This window comes from Sarcophilus harrisii, chromosome 2 (genome assembly GCF_902635505.1).
Source record: "Sarcophilus harrisii chromosome 2, mSarHar1.11, whole genome shotgun sequence".
NCBI lineage: Eukaryota > Metazoa > Chordata > Mammalia > Dasyuromorphia > Dasyuridae > Sarcophilus > Sarcophilus harrisii.
In genome coordinates, this window is record NC_045427.1 from 634,354,706 (window position 1) to 634,378,032 (window position 23,327).

Sequence of the window (23,327 nt, forward strand, 5' to 3'; positions counted from 1 at the left end):
ATTTATTCCTTAAAAATTTTTATTGATTCTTTCTTTTCTTTTTTTCTTTCCTTGCCCAGGGTCACACAGCTAGGAAGTGTTAAGTGTTGAGATCAGATTTGAACTCAGGTCCCTCTGACTTCAGGGCTAGTGCTCTATCCACTGCGCCACCTATCTGCCCCATATTTTTTATTTCTTACATCACCATAATATCCTGTGTATTCCTTTCCTTTCTGCTTCCCAAGAGCAGTCCCATTTAACAAAGAGAATATTTTTGGAGAAGGGAAATAAAGTTAGCACAACTGATTGATACACTGAGAAAGTCCAAAAATGTGTATAGTGTATCACACTTGTGGACTTCTCTCCTCTCCTTAAAGGGGTGGGTTGGGGGTATCTTCTGATATCTCTTCTTTTGAGTCTCACTTGATCTTTATAATTTTGCTATATTTACTTTTGATTTTTTGGTATAGCTGTTGTGTATATTATTTTCTTGGTCCTGCTTGTATTCGTTTATATAAATATATCACTGCTTCTCTGTATTGATCACACACATGATTTCTTATAGCACAGTTGTATTCCATTACATTCCACTATTACGGTTTGTTTAACTGTTCCTCAATTGATGGACATATGCTTTGTTTGCAATTCTTTGCTATCCTCAAAAGTGCTGCTATAACTTGGACTATGTGGGTACTTTTTTTCTTATTGATAGTACTTGAAATCACTTGCCTTCTTATGCTGGATGTTTTTTATCTTTTATAATTGCCTCTGTCTGTTATTTCGTTAAGACTATGTCTTTTACCCATAGCTTTGAGAGGTACATGATCTTTTTCTCTGATAGTTATTTTATAGTATAATTGTTAATGAGCAGCTAGGTGGCTCAGTAGATAGAGTGCTAGGCCAAGACTGAAAAATCTGAAATTAATATTAATGATGAATATTAAGCTCTTATATCCATTTAAAGTATATTGTGAAGTATGGTGTAAAGTATTGACCTAAGCTTAATTTCCTCCAGATTGCTTTTCAATTTTCCCAGTAGTTTTATCAAATAGGGAGTTTTCCCCTATGTAACTTATATTTTCTACTTTATTAAGCATTAGGTTATTGACTTCTACTGTTTCTGAATCTTCTTTGTCTAGTCTGATCCTTTGTTTCATCTTGCTTTTTAAAAAATCAATACCACATGGTTTTGATGACTGCCGCTCTGTGATATAGTTTTTTGAGGTTTAAAAGTGCAATAGCCCTTTTCATCTTCCTTTTTTCTCATCTTGTACCTTGATCTTTTGTTTTTCCAAATGAATTTTATTTTTATTTTGTCAGGCTTTGTAAGGTATCTTCTTGGTAATTCAAATTAGTAGAGCATTAAAAGAATAAATTAATTTTGGCAGCATTGTCATTTTTATCATTTTGATATTGCCTAAGCCATGAGCACTAAGTCTTCTTCTAGCAATATAGATTGTTCCTATGTACTTTAAGTAACATTTTGTAATTGAATCTTTATAAATCTTTTGTGTGCTTTGGAAGGTTGATCCCCAGATTTTTTAATGCATATTGTGGTTATTTGAAATGAGATTTCCCTTTGTATTGCTTTTTATGTTTTGCTGTTGAATAAATAGAATTTTTATTCTATTTATAGAATAAAATAATAGAAATTATTAGAATATATTCTATTTTATAGAAATATATAGAATTTTTTCTGTATTCTATATATACTAAATATATATATATATATATATAAATTTATATTTCTATTTATATAAAAATATAAATTTCTATATAAATAATAGAAATTCTGTTGGTTTTTGAGGATTTGTTTTGTAGCCTGCAACTTTCCTGAAGCTATTAATTATCTCAATTAGTTGTTTTGCCAACTCTCTGGGAATTTCCAAGTAAACCATCATATCTTCAGCAAATAGAGATAGTTTTATTTTTGTCTTTTACTTATCTTTAGCCCTCAATTGTCTTTCTCTTGTTTTTACTACTATTACTAACATTTCCAGAACTAAAATAGGTACCCTTGCTCAACTTCGATATTTATTGGAAAAGGTTTAATGTTTCCCATTGCTTTTGGTTTTAGATAAATGTTTTTTTTTTGGGGGGGGGTATTAAAAAAAAAGACCTTTTTATGCCTATATTTTGTGAGCTTTTATTATAAAAAAGTGTTCTTCATAAAAAGCTTTTTCTGCATCTATTGAGGTGATCACATGGTTTTTGGATCATTCATTGTAATGGTTGTTTTCCTAATGTTAAGTCATCTTTGCATTTCTGATTTAAATTCCATTCAGTCATAATGAATGAGGTTTTGGATAAATCACAGAAATTTGGTTGATAGGATTTTGTGTAGAATTTTTGAGCCAATGTTTAATTATGATATTGGCCTATAGTGTTCTTTCTAGATTTTTATCTTTCCCTGGTTTAGGTATTAGGATTATATTTATCTTTAGGGTGCTTTCCCAATTTTTGAGAATAATTGGTGAAGTATAAGTATTGGGATATTTATGCTTCTTTAAAAATTTGATAGAATTTTCCTATAAATCTATTAAGTATAGGAGGTTTTTTTCTTGCTAGTTTTTTTTTTTTTTTTTTTTTTTTTAATAGATAGATCTGTTTCTCTTTCTAAAACAGGGTAATTTAAGATCTCTATCCAGTCTTCTGGTAGTTTGGTTATTTTATATTTTTAAAGATATCCTACACTTTCTTTTGTGTTTTCACTTTTGTTAGTATATAACTATGTATAACATGTCTTTATTTCTTCTAGTTTCCTTGTGATTTCAGCTTGCCTTTTTTTTTCTTTTGCTATTTTATGATTATATTTTCTGCCTTCTTCTATGTTATCAGATTAGCTTAATGTTTATCAGTTTTGAATAGACTTTTCAGAGAACTAATTTTTCATTTAATTATTATTTTCATGCTTTCTTTTTGTTTCCAATTTATCTTCTTCCCTTATAATTTTTAGTATCTTCTCTTTTGTGCTTATTTTAGGTTTGTTGATTTTTCTAAAATTTATAGAGCATTTCTTCTTATAGTTTCTTCCTCTGAAAATATCATCTGATTTATCATTTGGAGAATGATTTTTAACCTTAAACAGTTTTAATCAGTTCCTCTTCTATACTGGAAATGAGTCGGCTTCATTTTCTTAATTTATAAAGTTGAGATTATATGATAGTCCTCAATCTTCCTTTTGACTCTAAAAATCAATTTCTCTTAATGCATCTAAAATACTCTGGAAAATTCCTACAGATTGAAACAAGGATTTCAATTTGAGTGAATAAATCATTCATTAAACACTACATGTCAGGCACTTAGATAAGTGCACTTTAATGATGACATTTTTATTGTTCATTTTGAGGGTCTTATCTACTGACCAAATTACTCTCATTAAGCACATTTTCTTAAAATAGGGACAAAAAACTTAAAGATGGAAAGGACTATACCATAGATATAACCTAGTTCTGACCTCTCATGAGACTGAGGTTCAGAGGAAAAGTGACCTGCTCCAACCTCCAAGTTTAATAGGTAATAGAGTCAAAGAAAACCATGCTCAACAACATAGCATTCAGCACTCTAAGGTTCTTGCCTCTGTGCTATTTCTATAGTGAGTTACTTTTTGAAGGCACTATCCTTTTGGTGTCTTGGAGGAATTCTCTTTGTAGAAGCAAACAAATGTATTTTAGAGATTTCACTCACTGTAGAAACTGGCCCCAAGTTTTGGGGGCTCCTTCCATAAATGTGTCTCTTAATAGATTAGTTCTGTGACTAATGACTTTAAGTTGCTGAAGTTGCATTTTGGTCTGTTTGCTTGGTTTTTCCAGGACCCCCCTGGGTCGTGCCAGAGCATGGTTACGACTGGCCCTCATGCAAAAGAAAATGGCTGACTATTTGCGCTGCTTGATAATTCAAAGAGATCTGCTGAGGTTAGTAAATATTATGTTTAGTAATTCTTTAAGTTAATTCCATTTTCTTAAATCGGTTCTATACATTTATATCAGAAGATTAGTTTTAATATTACAGTCCTTTCCTTTTCTAGCAAGCTAACCATAAGTTCTTTCTTTTGCATTCTAAATAAAAAATTTTAAACATGGATGGAAGGTCAAATAAGAAAGCTTAAAGGAGTGTTAGATTAAATTCCATTTATACTTTTCTTTTGAGAAAAGAGTCAGGAAAACTATATTCTGATTTTGGTTTTTGGTTGCCTCTGCCATTGTGTAACCATGGGTAAGCCATCAAATCTTGATTTTTCTCTTTTTTTAATTGGAATGAGAGTTGTAAGTATAATTTCAGAAGGCTTGTCTGGAGATTAATTAGAAATCATATTGAGAAAGGCTTTGGGCAAAGTTTTCATATTCATCCTGTTTTGAATATCTGCCTTAATAGTAGTATTCAGTTTCTGTTTTTAGCCCTTTCCATTATAATCTTCATCATGTCTATGACTTGAAAAGTAATTTTTAATTTTTTCAAAAGCTACTTATTTTCTGTTGTAACTCTGAAAATGTTTCTCCAGTTTGTCTAATATTGTATATGAATTGGTCAGATTTCAAAACTCAGTGCTTGAAATTAATTTGTCATTTGAATTTTATAGTGAATTCTATGAATATCATGCCCTAATGATGGAAGAAGAAGGAGCAGTTATTGTTGGCCTTCTGGTAGGCCTGAATGTGATAGATGCTAATCTGTGTGTAAAGGGAGAAGACTTAGACTCACAAGTAAGTGGGAAATTATATTCAGAATTGTGTTTAAGAAAAGAAACAAAATAAAACATTTGATAGTAACACTTTAGAGTTAAAGCGACCTAATTCAAATCCTGCCTCTCTACTTCAGATTCTGATCTATAAAAATAAAGATGATAATGTCTATTCCAGAGGGCTGATTGTGGAGCTTAAATGAGGACATATTTAAAGTCATTTATGAACTTTAAAGCAACATATAAAATGTCGGTTATTATTATGTCATTTTAAGATTTTTAAGGACAAAATTGAGTTCATGTTAATAAAGCTTTCTGCTAAAAATCATTTATTATTTTAAAGATTTTTAATCATTTCTCCTATTTAAGTAAAAATAATTTTATTTACTCTAGGTTGGGGTAATCGACTTTTCTATGTATTTAAAGAATGAAGAAGATATTGGAAATAAAGAAAGGTATGATCTTCATAAGTGGTTTTACATATATATTGATTTATTTTGTAATAAATCATAAATCTGTGTAGATCAGTATAAATTTTCTGTGTAAGTCAGTGTTAATTTAGCCATACTTATTAATAAAGGGGGGGTTTAGTGTTAATTTTGCAGTAGTTTCCTGCCATTTTTCATTTTCTTTTTAAAAATAAATTTTATGACACCAAGTGGAAAAAATCAGTTTTTTAAAAAAATTCTGCTGTTCATTTCTTTCAAATTATTCACAGAAGTACTCTACTGGAGCAACTTCAATATTACAGTATAGTACTATAGGAACATTTTAAAACTTAAGCAAGAGTACCTTTTCTTGCAGATCAACCAATGATAGTATTTCTTATTATAAAACTAATATTCTCTTGCAAATGGATATTCTGAATTTGTTTAACAAGCCATTTGTTTAACTAACATTTCTGTCATTTAGCACTCAGCGCAGTGCCTGGCATGTAGTAGGTAAAAGCATTACTAATTACCAAAGCACGTTTGGTAATTGATTGCTTTGTAATAGATTAGAGAATTGTATGATTGTGGCAAAAGTTAGGGACTGTGAGTGGGACAGCCGGAGTGTCCTGTTGGTATCCTCCTAATGTTGGGATAAAGCAAAAAGGCAATGTAAATACTTCAGATGGACGTCCTGGAATAAATTTACAGGCAGACATCAATGAGATTCACACAGTTTTGACAGGCATGAATGGATTGTAATTGGCCTTTTATAAGGGAACTCCCAAATCAGCAATATTATAGATCTACTTTAATATTTTGCATGATTATAATTTGAGTATGTATCTATGCAGCACATTATCATAAGATTAGGGGATTATTGTTGGTTTTTGTTATTTGTAGAAAAATGATGCATTCTTATCTTAGAACTTATAAACAATATTTTTCTACTTCTTTCTAGGATGACATGATCATCTTTGGGTACACACTTCCATAATAGCACTAAGCTAACTATTTCTCTGTTTTAGGAATGTTCAAATTGCTGCCATTTTGGATCAGAAGAATTATGTTGAAGAATTAAACAGACAACTGAAGTAAGTATTTATGGATACTTAATAGCTTTTTCTTTTTTCTTTTTTTGCTGAGGCAGTTAGGGTTAAGTGACTTGCTCAGGGTCATACAGCTAGGAAGTGCTAAGTGTCTGAGGTCAAATTTGAACTCAGGTCCTCCTGACTTCAGGGATGGTGCTCTATCCACCACGCCACCTAGCTGCCCTACTTAATAGATTTTTAAAATATTATTTTAGCTTTCTTTCAGATCACCTTGGCCTCCTATTCTGTTTCTATACATATATATATATATATATGTACATGTCATAAGATGTAAAGTACAATGAAATTATTGGAAGCAAGATTGATTTTCAGTAGAGAATGGAAACATTGGAGAGTTTAATTTTTTTGAAAAGAAATCTAGGGGCAGCTAGATGGCACAGTGGACACAGCACTGGTCCTGAAGTCAGGAGAACTTGAGTCCAAATCCAGCTTCAGATACTTAACACTACTTAGTTATGTGATGATAGACAAGTCACTTAACCCCAATTGCCTCAGGAAAAAGAAGAAGGAGAAGGAGAAGGAGAAGAAGAAGAAGAAAGAAATGTATATATTTTTCTCTTAAATTTTGAGAAAAGCAGAACTTGGAGAAACATTAATGTGATTTTGGTAAATCAGAAAGTCATTTTTCTCCTTGCTCTAAATCTCAAAGCTATATAGTCCATACCCAAGTGAGAGACATCTCCTAGACCTACCGTCTACCTCAGAATCTTTATTCATTCTTATCAGCTTGAGGATGGAAGCTATACTAGAGAAGATCAGATCTGGAATTCTGAGATTCGTACATGAATAGTTATATCAGAAATAATCCAAAGATAATGACTGACAGGAGGAGAAGTAGCAGCTCTCCTTCCCCAGATGGAGAGGGCGGAGGATCTATCTGACAAGGGCTTTTTATTTATTTAAGTGTTTGAAGAAACAGATGACAGATGTAATAAGATGCATTTTTACTATTGATATTATAAACATGCAGACCATGTTTCCCAAATGCATCGTTTTTATTTACACACATGGTTTATTCCACAAACATTAAGGCATCTGCTTTGTGTAGGACACTGTGCCAGACATTGGGGTAGATACTATGTTTAAATAGGCATATTTTGTGGCCTCCTGGAGCTTATAGTATAGGAGGGAATGTGACATGTATTATATGAAGTATAGAACGTTATATAATAAATATCTTTGCAAAATGTATAGTAGCATGTCTGTGTTCTGAAGGAAATGGTCACTAATGACCTAAAGGGATCAGAGAAAACATCTTGGAGGAGGTAGCACTGGATATGGACTTTAAATGAAAGACAAGGAAAGGCATTTGAAGTCTAAGCAACAGTCTAGCAAAGCTAGGGAGGTGGGAGCGATGAAGTTTCTTTGAGGAATAGATAATGGTTCGTTGTTTCCTGAGTGTAGAATGATGGTGGTAATATGAGATAAGACCAGAAAGACAAGAGTCTTGACACATTTTGCAGGTCGTTAAATGCCCAGTAAAGCAGTAGCTCAGATCAAAGGGCAGTATTACATCTAGATGCTATTGTGAATTCTTACCTATGAGCTGTTGAAGAATGATGGGATCTTGGTTTGGGGTGACTAGAATCTATAGCCTTTCTTCTTTTAATAATAAAATCAACACATTCCTTGGTTTGCTTAATGAGACGGTTGTAAGGTTTGTCAAATATTTGATGAATCTCTTCTGTGAACATAAGCTATGTAATATTTCATTAGAGGTAAGTTGGAATCCTAGCAAAAAGGAGGTTGTGAAGCTAAAATATGGAAATAAAAGCCACAATGTTTCAAGCTTATACATAGAGATTTTAAAAAGTCCAAGTGAGTTCAATCAACATTTTCTGGGTCCATAATTGACATCTCATTTTCTGCAGACCGGCTGGGTTCCTGATGCTTAAAAATTTCAGCACATTTTACATCCATATTTCCCATTCCCAGGGTTACTTTGGAAGGCCTCTTTGAGTATTAACAAGATTCTGAGAGGGACCAAAGTAGGCATGGAACCTCTTTGGCCTTGGGCAAATTTTTGACCAAGTATTTTGATGGCAGTAAAAAGAGGGGACCACTGAATTAAATGATATCTTAGGTTCCTTTCATTTCCAACTGCCATAGTTCAATCATATTTACCGAAATATAAACCATCTTTCTGTGTTTTAATAGCATTGAATAATATCTAAGTTTGCCCTATTCAGATTTACAGAATACAACTTTACATTGATATTGATTGCAAATAATGTCATCTAAAAAGAAGGATAGTTATGAAGTAACAAGAAACCCTAAACAAAATTGTAATCAGAAATATATAAAAGGTTTGGCTGTAGAGTTTTTGTTCCCTCACTGAAATAAGAAATGAAATCAGGATCCAAGTAAATAAAACATCTCCCAAATTACAGTGTGGGCTGGGAAGTTGGCTCATGCCAGCCAACAGTGGGTTTGTTATAACATATGCGTTTACCTCTTTGAGTTTATTGTAATTTTAAATGATAATTTCTTTATTACTTTCAGCAGCACAGTCAGCAGCCTCCATTCAAGAGTTGATTCATTAGAAAAGTCAAACACTAGACTGATTGAAGAGGTATTCACATCCAGTAACGTATACCTTTATTTCATAGACCTGCTGAATAATATGATCTTTCAGATTATATGTATGAATTTTTATGTAAGCTCTTGTAAACGCTGCATTGTGAAGAATCTGTGATAGAGATAACTGTTGTTAAATCCCTGGGGAAAAAGTTGCTAGGATCCTGGTTAGGCCTACTTGATTGTGAGATACTTTAGTAGATCAGATTTTAGGAATAGGTCTACAGGAGGAAACTATGGAGAACTAAACTCTCCAGCTTTTAGCTCATGTGCAATTAGTACTTGTGTTCTAGTGACACTAAATGTCATACTGTCCTAATAAAATAGATTTGTCCATCTTTATCCAAAAGACTATCCATAAATACAATTATTGTCCAGTTATTTCCTCCTATTGTTATCACAATGACCCCCTGTGGTATTTGTATTAGTGTGTGTTCCACAGCCACTAGGTTAGTCAGAAGCAAAACCAGATGTCTGATTCATTCTCTGTTTAGGAAACTATTGGTAATTTGAAGAAAAACCCATTAGCCAATAAAATGAGCCTGTACCCACAATTATTGAGGTCATAGGAATAGTTGATATGGAAAGAAATATAGACCATGGAATTTATTTTCTATTAAAATTTGTTTTTTACCTGGAACCTAATTTTTTTAGATTTGGCCTAGATTTTTCAGTTTAGTTGAGTGAGCCCAAGATAATTTGACCGATTGTGCTCACTTGTTCATCCTAATAATTAACGTATGTCCCTACTTAATCAGTAAAGAAATCTTGATTGTAGAGAAACTCATTTTTTTGAGTGTGGAAATATTCTTGCTGTTACTTCTACTCTTGCCATATAAACTCCCATTCATTTATTGATACTAACATGAACTGCCTCATTTAAATCAGTGGGTCAACAGGCCTGGCATTTGCTCTGTCTCTCTCTTGTTCCACTCTCATCCTTTAAATTGAAGCTGTGAACTTTTTAGTGAATAATCATTTCAGTCGATAAAAATGTTTAAAAACAAACCTGCTAAAGAACTGAACATTTGTAATGACTTTCAAGCCCTGATATTTATCAAAGTAGCCTTTGTGTGTTTTTCAGGTCTTTGCTACATATTATGTATAGTTAACTAAATGAATACAAGAGTTAAGGAGTCTAAAAGAAGAGTAAACAATTAAAGTCACTCCTTTAGTTTGTTTTTGATTTAAGAACTGGAAACACACTTCTATTAGATAGGTGGTGTTGGTACCTTGTGTACTAATAGGCAAGGATGAGGCCAATGCCAAGAAGGGTACAGGGGAGGCAGGTGAGAGGCATGCTGGGAAGGACAGTCAGAAAACCTGACTTTGAGTCCTGGCTTGGTCATTTGCTGTCTGAATGATTATGGCCCTCAATCACTTCTTCTGTTGAACAACATAAATAGTGGACTCCATGAGTCTGGGATCTCTCCCAACACTAAATCTGGGAGCAGAGAAGCCTTGCTATCCAAGTGACTTTCTGATCTATTTGCCTCATCTGTAAAAACAAAGTTGGTTTAATAATCAGAGAGATTATAATAATTAATTATAATAATTAATAAAATGTCCCTTCAAGCTCCAATCTTATGATTTTATGTATAGAAATATAAAACCTTTATTTGAGGATTTTATTTTCCTTTGTTTCTATTTCTGAGCATAACTTTTTTGGGGATAAGGGGAGCTTTATAGAACACATAAGTAGATCCTATCCAGGGGAACAAGTTTAAAAAGATTTTAGTAATGATTTTAAATGACTACTTTTTTTTTTTTTTTAACAAAAAGATGTTTACATTCTTTCTTCTTGTCCCTTTCTCTTCATATTTAGTTAGCAATAGCAAAGAACAATATCATTAAACTCCAAGAAGAAAATCATCAGTTACGAAGTGAAAATAAACTGATTTTAATGAAAACACAACAACATTTAGAGGTATATATGAAATACTTTCTTTTTTGAAATTGTTTTATATTCAATTTTACATTTGAATTCTGTCCTTTGAATATCCACTTTCCCCCAAGTGAGAAAGTAAAAAAAGCAAAGTCTGTTACAAATCTGTATAATCAAGTAAAACATATTCCTGCATTAGCCATGTACCCAAAAAAATACCTCTGTTTGCACTCTAAATCCTTCACTTCTTTATCTAGAAGTTTTCTTTAGCATGTTTCATCAAGAGTTTTCTTACATTGTAATTTTCTTTATGTTGATTAGAGTTCCCAGGTCTTTTCAAGTTATCTTTTCAGTATTGTTACTATATAAATTATCTTCCTTGGTTCTACTCTCTTTATTTTGCATCCATTCATTCAAGTCTTCCCAGATTACCCTGAAATCATTCCTTCATCATTTGTTTATAGCACAATAGAATTATCATATTCATATACCGTAAGTTGTCTGGCTATTCCAAATTGATGGAATTGATAATTCCAAATTATCGCCTCAGTTTCTAGGTCTTTGCCTCTACAAAAAGAGATGCTATAAACATTTTTGTTCATAGGGTCCCTGTCTTCTTTCTTTGATTTGCTATGTGGGCCTAGTAAAGTTATCACTAAGTGAAAGGGTATGTATGTTTTAATAATTTTGGTGGCGTATTTCCAAATTGCTTTTAAAATGACTAGATCACTTCACAGTTCTACCAGTAGTATGTTGATCTACCTGTTTTCCCAAAACCCCTCTAGTATTTATCATTTTCCTTTTTTTTCAACATAGTCTAACTGATAGATATAATATAGAGCCACAGTAATAAATTTGAACAATTTGGCAAATAGGGAATGACTCTTGTTATTATAAATTTGCCACAGTTTTCTATGTAGCTTAGAAATGAGATTTTCACCGGAGAAATTTACTGAAAGGATTCTCTTCTCCCCCTTCCCCAATTTCCTGCTTTTCTTTTAAATTTAGCTTTATTGATTTGTGCAAAACCTTTTTAATTTCATGTAATGAGGATTATCCATTTTACCCTCTGTGAGCCCCTCTCATTTTCTTGTTTGATCATACATACTTCCCCTAACAGATAATTTTTCTCATGCTTCTTTGTTTATGATGTCACTTCTTTATGTCTAAATCATGTGTCTACTTGGAACTTATCTCAGTATATGAGGTGAGATACTGGTCTACCTAGCTTCTTTCATATTACTTTATATGTTTTCCATTTATATTTTATGCATGATTTCTCTGCATATATTTTATATTTATAAAACTAAAATTATTAGTTTTTGATTAGTTTTTCTTGCCCAAATTTCTGAGATCTCTAGGTTTATCAGACTGCAGGCTGTTGTACTTATTTGCTTCTGTATGTTGTTCCACTGATGAATCTGTCTATTTCTTAGCCAGCACCAAATTGTTTTGACAGTCACCAGCTTTGGATCTTACACATAAAATACTTGCCAGTGATTTGGTTGTCTTATATTTCTGGGCCTATCTTGTAACAGAATGAATTTCTCTGAGTTCTCTGGTAAATAATATGATTGTTTTCCTAGGTTACCAAAGTAGACGTGGAGACTGAGCTTCAGACATACAAACAATCTCGTCAGGGACTGGATGAGATGTACAATGAGGCCCGCAGACAGCTTCGAGAAGAATCCCAGTTACGACAAGTAAGCACCGTTAATATTAAATTAGGAGAGATGCTGGGAAGAGAAAATCTTAAAGACCACTTTAACACTAATACATTTTACAGTACATTCATTTTCTGATATTTTTTCCCCCTCACCTAAAGCCCTACTTCGTAATAAAAATGCTCAGCCAGTATTGATTGTAGATAGTAACTGTATCTTATAGTGTATACCTGTTCTGCACTTGTAGCCTCCCACATTTCATCCAAGGAGAAGGAAATACATCCCAGGATCAAATGAATAATATGCATAAAGCACTTTATAAATCTAATGATGTCATAGAAATATCAGTTAATATTAGTATTATCAACAACACCCTCATAATTACTGTCCAGCTTTTGGGATGAAGATTTGTTATTTTCCCCATATATGATTTTGTTTGTTTTGGGTGTAAAACTGGGCATACTTGAAGATTAAATACTAAAACATTCTCTTCTATTCACCTTTTGCTTTAGAAAAATGCTTCTGAGGTGTACTTTACAAGGTCCCAGAAAAGCTAAAAAGATTAAATAAGATATGGTTCTATCCACCCTAAATTTACCTAGTATGGGAATAGGATGCATGCAATATGTAACAATGTAGATGATAATAAAATGCCAATCCATAGGAGAAAGATGTGGCCCCAAAACCAATGGATTTGAAGGCACAAGACCTGAATCCAGTCGCAGTTACTGAAGCCATTGGGGCCTCCTTCTGCTTGGTAGTGAAGTGCTTAGATTGGGAGAGTCTTTGGAGTCCCATTGACCTCTACATGCTTTCATTTTGGGAGCTACCCTGTGAATTGTGTATGTGCTCAAATTTCAGGATGTAGAGAATGAGCTTATGGTGCAAGTCAGCATGAAACATGAAATTGAGCTTGCCATGAAGTTGTTGGAAAAAGACATCCATGAGAAACAAGATACTCTTATAGGCCTTCGACAACAACTGGAGGACGTTAAAGCCATTAACATAGAGATGTATCAGAAGCTGCAGGTAAAGAAATATCCTCATAAGCTGAGGAAGTGTCAGGGTGAGAATCCCCAGATTGGGGGTCACTGAGCAGTCAGGGGCATCATTGTGCATGCAGCCTCCATCACATATTGGCCACTGGAGGGTAACAGAAAGTACCAAGCACCTACCTGAATTCCACAGCAACCTCAGACCCTTGCCAGCTCTGTGAACCTGGCCAAGGTGCTGGCCACTCCTGGCTTCTATTTCCTTACCTGGACAAAGGAAAGAATAATAATAGCAGTTACTTCACATATAACAACGTAGTAAACTGCTTTGCAGACCTTAAGTCACTGTATAAAAGCTAGCTGTCATTATTACAAAGAAAAGGAAGATGTGTGATTTTTTAATTATATAGCAATGACAAAGGAATCCTTTTTAAGACAATAATGACTTCAGAAAGACCAGAATGGTTAAAATTAAAGTTGTATGAGCAAAACCCAAGTCCAAACACTATAGTGATTTCTTTGGTTCTTATGATGCTACAATCTGCCATCTTTTGATCAGATGATTTTCTGCAACTTTTATTAAGTACCAGTATACTTTAGCAGACTTGCATGTCAAAGCAATTAAATAACTAACTCAGGTGAAAAAAGGTCTGTCTTAAGAGGATACCTTGAGACAACATTGATGAAAAATAATCTCACATGGATTTGGGGTTTTTTTTTTTTTGCCATTGATATGTTAAATGATTAATAATACTACTTTGTATTATAGAGAGTAACATTGCTAAAAATTTGAGTTAATTTACTCTATTAGTGAATAGTCTGATTAAAAAAAATCCAAACATATTACACATTAGCATGTAGTAATCCCCAAATCATTGTGGCTTTCATGTTTCCAACCAGGGCTCAGAAGAGGGCATGAAAGAAAAGAATGAAATAATTGGTCGACTGGAGGACAAGACCAATAAAATCACTGCTGCCATGAAACAACTGGAACAAAGGTAGGGCATCCATAGCATTTGCTTCTTTCTCATCCCTTTCACTCGTTTTCCCTGACTGTACCCTGCCACTTGCCACCAAAGCTGCCTTCCTAGGAAAGTGTTAGGTTAATCACCTGTTTGGAAGAAACTGGCTGGATTTTACCATTGGTTTTTGTTGTTTGAAAATAGTTGCCTTGTGAGGGAAAAAACCAGTGGTAAAATGAAATTTCTTTGACTTGAGTGCCTATCAACTGTCATCTTCACTGACTCTTATCATGTCATGTACCTGTCCAGAAACAGGTGTTATAAGCATTGAAGACAGGTTTATTTCTGCTTGTTTCCTCATCTGTAAAATAAGGGATTTGGATCAGATGATCTTTTCGATTCATTAGAACTCAAATAATCTATTATTACCTTCCACACTGGCCACAGCAGAATGCCATTAATAATTTCTTGGGTGGTAGGGGGTTGATTCTGAGGTATATTTGGCTTACAAATATGCCAAGTTTTGCATCCAAGTATGTAAAACATTTTGAAGAATTTAGCATCTGTTGTATAGTCATTTAGAGAGAGAGAAAAAGATGCTTGAAAATGTTCATACATTGAGGTCAAGTGTAGCAGAGGTTTGTTTAGATTTAATCATTTGTAAGTGGGATTTTTCATTTTATTGTTGGAAAATGTAATAGACCTCCATTACCCTGTCATATTGGTGTCAACATATGTCTTACCATTGCTTTCTTTGAATCTACCAATGAAAAACATAACTATTAAAGCTTTATTGACATGAATATTCTTTTATTGACATCCTCTTTTCTTTCTTCTTTTTTCTTTTCTCTTTTGTTTTGTTTCTTTTATCCCAATTTTTACATTTTGGACATTTTTATTACTTCTCTCTTGCCTTTGATTTCTGTCCATCCCATCCTGAAGTGATAAAGATTTATTAACTCAGACTAGGACTATTGCAATGTCATTTGTGAAGTGTGCCAGCAGTGACGCGCAGCCCCAGTACAAATTGGTCAAAGATATATCTTTTTGAAGCTGCCTTATGCCCATGGCATCTAAAAATTCTTAAAGGGTGTCCACATTTGTACAGCTTGTTCAATAAAAAAGAAAATGATGTAATGAAATATTACAGAAGGGTGTTAGGAAGCCCCTAGACTCTCTGCTGTGGTAATATACTTCCATAAAGAGAGCGAGTGATTTTGGATTCCCCCAGATTTCACCGTCCCCAGATTTTTTCTGAATATTGAGCCAGTGCAGATCAGGTTTATCAAACACAGTCTTCTTATCTTCCAGCTATTTTTTAATGTAAAATGTCAAACTGTTCAAAATTAAATTAACCTTTGTTTCCATATTTTGCTGACAGAAATTTCTTTTTCCTTTGACACTCTCTTTCCATTATGGCTCTACCCTGATTTTTACAGTATTTTAAACATCAGTTTGTCACAGACTCTTTGACTGTCTTTTGTGCTTTGGGTATCTCTCCTATTTGCCACTTCTGTTAAGCATTCTTGGACAGTAGCACAATATTAAAGCTTGCCTTGATGAGCCTGATAAGACAAAAGTCCCCTTAAGCCTTTAAGAAAGCTTTGGGGAGTTTATATGTTCCTGAATTTGCATTTTGTTTTAGTTTTCAAAGACATAAAGTGGTGTTTTCCCTTCTTAATTCACTTGGGGGAAATAGCAACTTTTACAGAAACCCAAGGGAAATACCCATTTTTGTGACTCCACACTTGCAATTGTGAAAGGAAATGGACCAGCTGGAATTTGACTCATTAGACATCAACTTGCTATCACACCTTTCAATTAGAATCACATTTTCCAGGAATATTTTAGAGAGCTTTTATTTTTTAAAATAAACAAACAACTTCAAACCAGTAAAATCAAATATTTTTAAATCTCTCATAGCAGAAGCTGTGGGGATACACAGCAGAAACAATAAGCACATATGAAAAGAAAAGTAGGAAAGTCAGGTCCCAAAATCCTAAGGAAAGAAAAGTAACAAACACAATGTTTTTAGCTAATTTAGCTTTTAATTCACTTGGTGGTGGGAGCACATGGTTGAGGGAGCTACAGTGCCAACTACCAGAGAAATTTTTTTAAATTAAAAAAAACAAAACATACACAGATACACACGTACACATGTACATATGCAAAACCCAACAGCACTGGGGTCCTTCAGTAAGGACAGGGAGAATGCTGCAGAATATGCTCTGTGCTGTTGATTGGGGATGGGCATGGCTCTCTGCTCTTGGCCTTATTACATGTAATTTCATGGCTCTTGTATTCTCATACAATACGTAGCCCATTGTAATTTCTTTGCTTAAATAGTGCTGATAATGGAAGGGCTGTACTTGGCAGTTTTTTAAAAGGCAGTAATGCACATACTTACTTTGTAATTTAGTCTAAACTCCATGTAAGTGATAAAAGTTGTACTGCTTTGCATTGTTAATCTTAAGCAAGAAATAAAGTAAATCTGAAGACCGTGTCCTGGGTGTATTATATGGCATAATGACAATCATGGAAGCCATTTTTAGGCATTGTGTGGCTCTTTCTCATTTGAGTTTGTAAGTTTCCCCCAGACTTTGTTTTTGTTTAGAAATGTTTCTATTTCCCCATTTTTCTTTTATTTGTCTTCTTCACCCTTTTACACCCTAGTTCTAGCCTCAGTTTTACCCAAAGTTGATTTGAATTACACCAGATTGCAGCAAGCAGAGAAGGCTCAAATGGAAGCCAAGAATGAGGATGAGAAATTTGAACAAGAGTGTCTGAGTCAGTCTGACAGCCTACAGAAACAGATATCCCAAAAGGAGACACAGCTGTGAGTATCATCTTCCTTTTGATCCAAAGAAGGATGTGGGGGGGGGGGGGGGGGGTGTGTGTGTGTGTGCATGTGTATGCATGCATGCGTACATGCTCTCTTTTTTCTTAATATATTCTCATAATAGAAGGAGTATACCAGTATTTATTTTTATCTTATAATTGAGATTTGTTGTAATATGTCCCCAGTTGATAATGGGGTAAGTCCCCCATCACCATTTCATCTTATATTCACTTTTGTGTGGTGGTGGAGTTTCTCCCATTAGAGTGAAATCAGGAAAGGGCTGAGTTGTTCTTATTCTTATTTCCCCAGTGCCATGCACAGTGTCTAGAACACAGATACTTCGCTTTTGTGGATTAATTGGGGTTACCAGGATCTTTTTTAAAAATACATTTGTTGATTGTGGCCATAAGTGTCTCTCCTGATGCTGTTGTTATTCTGTAGATAACAGTCTGTGTTGGGGTTTTTTGACTGTCAGTAAATTTGTGGTGTTGGAACCTCTCACTTAATACAATGTATGTGTTCCAGCAAGGGAGGTTATTCCACAAGACTGAGGGCTATTTTTGTACCTTTTTTGTTTCATGGATTGCCAAGGCCAACAAATTTCTTTCATGATAATCAGTTAGATTAATTCCTAGAAAGAAAAATAAACCTGTTTCAAGGACCATACCCTAGATGCTTTGACAAAGCTTGTTCTCTACTGACATAACTTCAGAATCCCAGGATTCCTTCTTCTTGTGGGAAGTCTAAGATTCATTGTAGTAGGGAATATGGTAATCTTGAATGAGAATGCATGTCACTTAATGAAGTGCTAATTTTTTGCAGAAACATTGGGATTGATATTGAAGACAGGAACTATAATTTGCTCTGGTGCCAAATATATTCCTTTTTAGCTTACTTCAAGTCTTTGAGTATTTATTTAATGTTTAGTAGCATCATGCCAATTTCTGCAGCTATGAAGAGTCAAAAAAAAAAAAAAAAATCCCACACAAAACAGTTGCGGCTTTTAAAAAGCTTACATTTATTTTACCATAAGCAAACAACATATACTTCCATAAATGCAAATATAGACAAAATAAATGCAAAGTTACTTCAGGGAATAGGAGAGAGTACTTGGAGAGAGAATGTTAATTTGAGCTGAGCCAAGGGCTGAGGAGAAAGCTTGACCAAGAAGTGTAAAGCTCAAGGAAAAAACAGTGGATGATGTAATTTGAGTAAATTGGGTCAGGGGAAAGACAAGGGTAGTTCATACTGTCCTGCAAGTCTGCTCTCAGACACATTAGCTGTGTGACCCTAGACAAGTCATCCTTAATTTGCTTAGTTTCCTCATCTGATAAATGGGGGTAATAGCACTTACCTCTCAGAAATGTTGTGCAGGTCAGATGGATGATATCGTTTAGCACAGTGCCTGTAGTCACTATATCAGTCAAGTTATCATTATTATTATTTTGCTGAATTGGGTAGAATGATATATATACTTTGTGACACTGTTGGTTGGTTTTGCTGAAATTTTAGCAAAAATTTCTTAAAAGGGAAAGCTTGCTTGATAGGAGAAGGATGTATTTTGAAATGAATGTCATAGAAAAGCAAAAGGTTTCCCTAAAACTAAAAAGAACAACAGCAAGATGAGAAGCCACCTTATACAGAGCTTTAAATACCAAACAGAGGAGTTTGAAGTTTATCTTAGAGGAAATGGAGTACTGATATTCAAAGAGCAGAAGCTCTGGAGTGGTGAGGGAGAGGCAGAGTCAGAGTCCTTAAGACTTGACTATTACTTGGCTTTGGGGGCAGGAAGAAAAGGATAAGCACCCCAGATGCTTATGGGGTGAATTTGAGAACTGGCTCGATTGGTGATGCCCTGGACAGGAAGAAGTCGGGATTGGGGAGCAGAAGAGAGATGACTGCCTTTGTGGACCTCACAACACATAGTGTAAGTCTGAGGTGCCAGCGTGCAGGAGTCACTTGGTTTGTAGGAATAGAATTTGGGGGTGATATTAGGGCAAAATATGTAGCTTTTAGAATCATCTGCATAGAAAGAAGAAAAGAGAACATGGGGTATGGGGCTGGGCCAAGGTGCTGGTGGGACAGCCCAATGATAGGAGGAAAGCCAGCAGGACGACTGGTCAATGGTTTCAAATGCTACGGATTTGTCAAGAAGGGTGAAAATTGAGAAAAGCCCACTAGATTGAGCAATTATGAGATTATTGGTTATTTGGGAGAGACCAAGTGGTGGAACCAGTGGTCCGAAACCAGATTCTGAGTAGGATGGGAGGAAGCAAAGATGGAAAAAGGCCATGAAAAGGAGAAGGAAGAGGGCAAACAGCAGCCAAGGTGGTAGATTTAGGTGAAGGTTACCAATGGTAGAGTTGTTTGGGCATCTCTGTGGGCAGCTAAGAGAGACCTACCATTAAAAAGGAGGAATAAACAAAATCCTTGAGGATATGGGATTGATAAATCACCATTGGCAAGAAGGAGCTCATCTTCTGAGGCTGGAACAGAAGGGAGAGTAGGAGGTAATGTGAATAAATCCGAGTAATAGAAATGGAGAGGAAAGGAAGCTTGTAATGAATAGCCTCATATGCTTCAGTAAAATATGAGTCAAGGTCTTCTACTCAAAGGAAGGGTTGAAGATGGTTTGAGGAGAAAAAAATGGATTGGAACAGAGCTTGTGGGAGGATGATACCTTAGGGAGTCAATTAAGCTAGAGCATCTGAGAAATAGGCAAGCTACTTAAACTTTATAATTGAATTCAATCAGATGACAAGCATATCTTATGTCTTCTTAGAGTTTCCTACCTTGAATTAGAGCGAATTGGGTATTTCTTATGAGACTGGAATCTCCACAAAGGTAGAGGCAATGTCTCCTCTAAATTTTGCATGTTTTCCAACATGTAGCTCATTGTGGTGCATACAATAAGCATTTATTAAACATTTTCTTCCTCTCTTAGACTTTAAGCTGCTTGATTTAAGGTCTGTTTTACTCATGTTTGTCCTGGTTCCAGAACCTTGCATAGTAAGTAGCTACTTAATTAGAAGGCAGTGACCTAGACCAAAAGGGCACTGGATTTGAAGTCAGAAGATCTGAATTTGAATCCTGGTTTTGCCTCTTTATGATCCGGGTCATCTCATACAAACCAGTCAGTTGAGGTTTCCTCATGTCTAAAACAAGGGGATTGGATTATGTCTGAAGTTCTTAAGTTTTGTTGGGACATGGACGTCTTTGGCAGTCATTCTGGTGAAACTTGTGAACCTTTTGCAGAGTCTCGGTGTTTTCTTTTAATATTAATAATTGAAATTGATGAAAATTAACATTTAATTTAAATATTAATATTTAATATTAATAATAACTTCATGGACTTCTTAAAATATATTTAAGAGCTTGTGGATCCCAATTCTCTGGGATTTTTACTGCTCAGTTCCCTTCCATCTCTGAGTTACAAAGTTTTAAATAAGTGACAAAATTATTGTGCTTTTAAAATGTGGAAATAACACTACATAGTAAAGGGAGTTCTGAGCTTGGAGTTGGGAAGCTCTCTCTGAGTTTGATTCTTGCCTCAATTATTAGCTGTGAGTAAACAAGTCACTTAATATCTATAAGACTCATTCCATAGAGTTAATTTTTTGAATAAAAGTGAGTAACGTTTACAAAGTGCTCTATAAACCTTGTGGAGCTATATATAATTGCTAGAGTTATTGCTCTGGAGTTGGGAAGAGCTGGGATCAAATCTTGCCCCAGATAAATGTTCTCCAATCATGACATACCACTTGGTCACTCTGTCTTAACTTGCTCATCTATAAAATGTGAAATGGGGATCAGATGTCAGCTGAGGTTCTCTCTGGTGCTAAGTCTTGGATCTATATTGTTTATACTGGAGAGGTATCATATCAGTGTATAAAGTTTCAGCACTTGGTATACTGGTTGCCAATCTCAGACTACCTTCATTCTTGTAATTTTGTGATAGCTCACAGGTTGTGTTAGTTAATAGGTTTTCTTTCTTTTCTGCCACTCAAATTTACTATCCTCTTTCCATCATCTCTGCTCCTTGGACACAAGGAGAGGGCACATTCAACTTAAGGATTGAACATTCATTCCTTATTTTGCAGTATTGGTTCACCTTTGGTGGTTGTTCCAAAAATGTTGGGCAGAAGTAGTGCTTGCTGATTCTATGTTCATTGTTGTAATGGGCTTAATCAATAGCTTGTGTCCTTTGTACATATTTCAAAATGATAGCTTTTTAAATTCGATTGTAATTCTGACTGTGGTATGGATAAGATGGTCACATAGTACCTACAAATTTATCTGATTTTAAGGATAAGATGGGACCCTTTGGTGATTAAAATGTAAAAAAATACAGTTAATTGGTATTTGTGAGGGATACCTATGTTATTCTTTTTAGATAGGTTTTAACAAGAATTTCTTTAAAAATATATTTTATTTTCCCCTCAATTTTATTTATTTATTTATTTGTTTGTTTTTTTGCTTATTCCTCCTTTTAATGGTACTCTTTCTTGGCTGCCTGCACACATGCCCAAAATGACCCTGTTGTTGGGTAACCTTCACCAAAACCTACAGCCTCAGCTGTTTATTTGCCTCTTCCTCCTTCTTTTCACACTCTTTTGCCTAAAAAAGAGTTATTAACCTTTGTTGTCTTCTTACGCAAGAATCTGGCTTCTAATCTCTGGTTCTCCTACTTGGTCTCTCCAAAATAACCAATAATTTCATCTTGAAAGTAACCAATCAGATGTAGGTTATATATGTGGTAATCATACAAAACATTACTATATTTGTCATTTTTCCAAGAAGACTCAAATAAAGGAAAAAAGAAAGAAAGAAAGTGAAAAGTAGCATTTCAGATAATAAGAGTTATTTCTCTGGAGGTAGATAGTATGATTTATCATTAATTCTTTGGGATTGTTTTGGATCATTGAATTGCTGAGAATAGTTAAGTCATTTACAATTCTTTATGGAACAATATTGCTGTTGCTGTGTACATCTTCCTGATTCTGTTCACTTCATTCCGCATTAATTCATATTTTTTTCAGGTTTGTCTGAAATCATCCTGCTTGTCAATTCTTTTAGCATGATATTTGATTACAGTCATACACCATTAGCTGGTTTATACCATTTCCCAATTGATGGGCATCCCTTTGACTTCTAATCCTTAGGCACCACAACTGTAAATATTTTTGTACAAATATTTCCTTTCTCCTCTTTCCCTCTTTTTTGATGTCTTTGGGAGACAGTGGTATTGCTGAATCAAAGGTTATACAGTTTTATAGCCCTTTGGTTATAATTTCCAACTTTGCTCCCTAATAGTTGGATCCCTTCACAACTCTTCCAACAGTGCATTAGCATCCCAGTTTTCCCAAATCCCCTCCAATCTCCACCATTTTCCTTTTGCCATATTAGTCAGTCTCAGAGTTGTTACATGCATTTATTAAGTAATTAATAGCTCTACAAATGTTTCTTAAGTTCATTGAACCAAGAGAGGATAAGGCTTGTCAGCATGCTTTGCACATAATAGGCACTTAATAAATACTGAGGTCAAGAAATTTGAGGATTGACAAAAAAAAAAAAAAAAATTAGACTTGGCAATTAAGAGATATTGGTAAAGTTGAAGAAAGAAGTTTTAGTTGAGTGATAAGAACACAAGAAACTATATTATAAAAGGCAGAAGATTACAAGGAGAAGTGGAAGCAATGTGTGTATATAACTTTTTCTAGGAGTTTCACTGTCCTAGAGAGGAGAGATAAAGGGGGTGATAGCCTGTGGGGAAGGTAGGGCCAATGTGGAAAATATGTTAAGGATGGGAAGAGTAGGAAGGATGAGTTTTTTAGGCAGAAAAAAACCACTTTTAGAAGAGGAAAAAAGATGAAATGGAGTTAAAGCTACTGCTGAAAGAGATGAGGGGAAGAAGATGAGATTAAGGGTAAATATAAGCTCTTTTTCAACCATAAGGTGATGTAAGGCAATTTCTATAGATTTCTGATGGAAAGAGCCATCCCTGTAAAGGGCTGAAACTCTTGAGTTGATGCGCTGAAGGAAAGAGCCATCCCTGTAAAGGGCTGAAACTCTTGAGTTGATGCGCTGAAGTCCGGACAACCGAGCACTTAAGGCTAATTACTGATTGGACAATACTCTATTAGCATATGCTTGAAAATGGCCCTTCCCACTAGTCTCTGCTGGCTTGATAATTAGTGTATACAGAGAA

The 23,327-nt window shown here is 34.6% G+C and overlaps 1 protein-coding gene across 3 annotated transcripts in view; it reads left to right on the forward strand.

Moving 5' to 3' along the window:
• RUFY2 (RUN and FYVE domain containing 2) overlaps positions 1 to 23,327 on the forward strand; it is a 46,838-nt gene that overhangs the window by 13,747 nt on the left and 9,764 nt on the right. The window contains exons 4-13 of one of the 3 annotated variants that reach the window (XM_031956876.1): positions 3,792 to 3,893; positions 4,559 to 4,682; positions 5,054 to 5,115; positions 6,117 to 6,182; positions 8,703 to 8,772; positions 10,603 to 10,704; positions 12,249 to 12,365; positions 13,188 to 13,355; positions 14,219 to 14,316; positions 16,997 to 17,116. In XM_031956876.1, coding sequence (XP_031812736.1) covers positions 3,792 to 3,893; positions 4,559 to 4,682; positions 5,054 to 5,115; positions 6,117 to 6,182; positions 8,703 to 8,772; positions 10,603 to 10,704; positions 12,249 to 12,365; positions 13,188 to 13,355; positions 14,219 to 14,316; positions 16,997 to 17,116 — 1,029 coding nt within the window. Of the gene's footprint in view, positions 1 to 3,791; positions 3,894 to 4,558; positions 4,683 to 5,053; positions 5,116 to 6,116; positions 6,183 to 8,702; positions 8,773 to 10,602; positions 10,705 to 12,248; positions 12,366 to 13,187; positions 13,356 to 14,218; positions 14,317 to 15,222; positions 16,784 to 16,996; positions 17,117 to 23,327 lie in introns of those variants that run through there. The other 2 variants (XM_031956877.1, XM_031956879.1) reach the window with 2 other exon arrangements.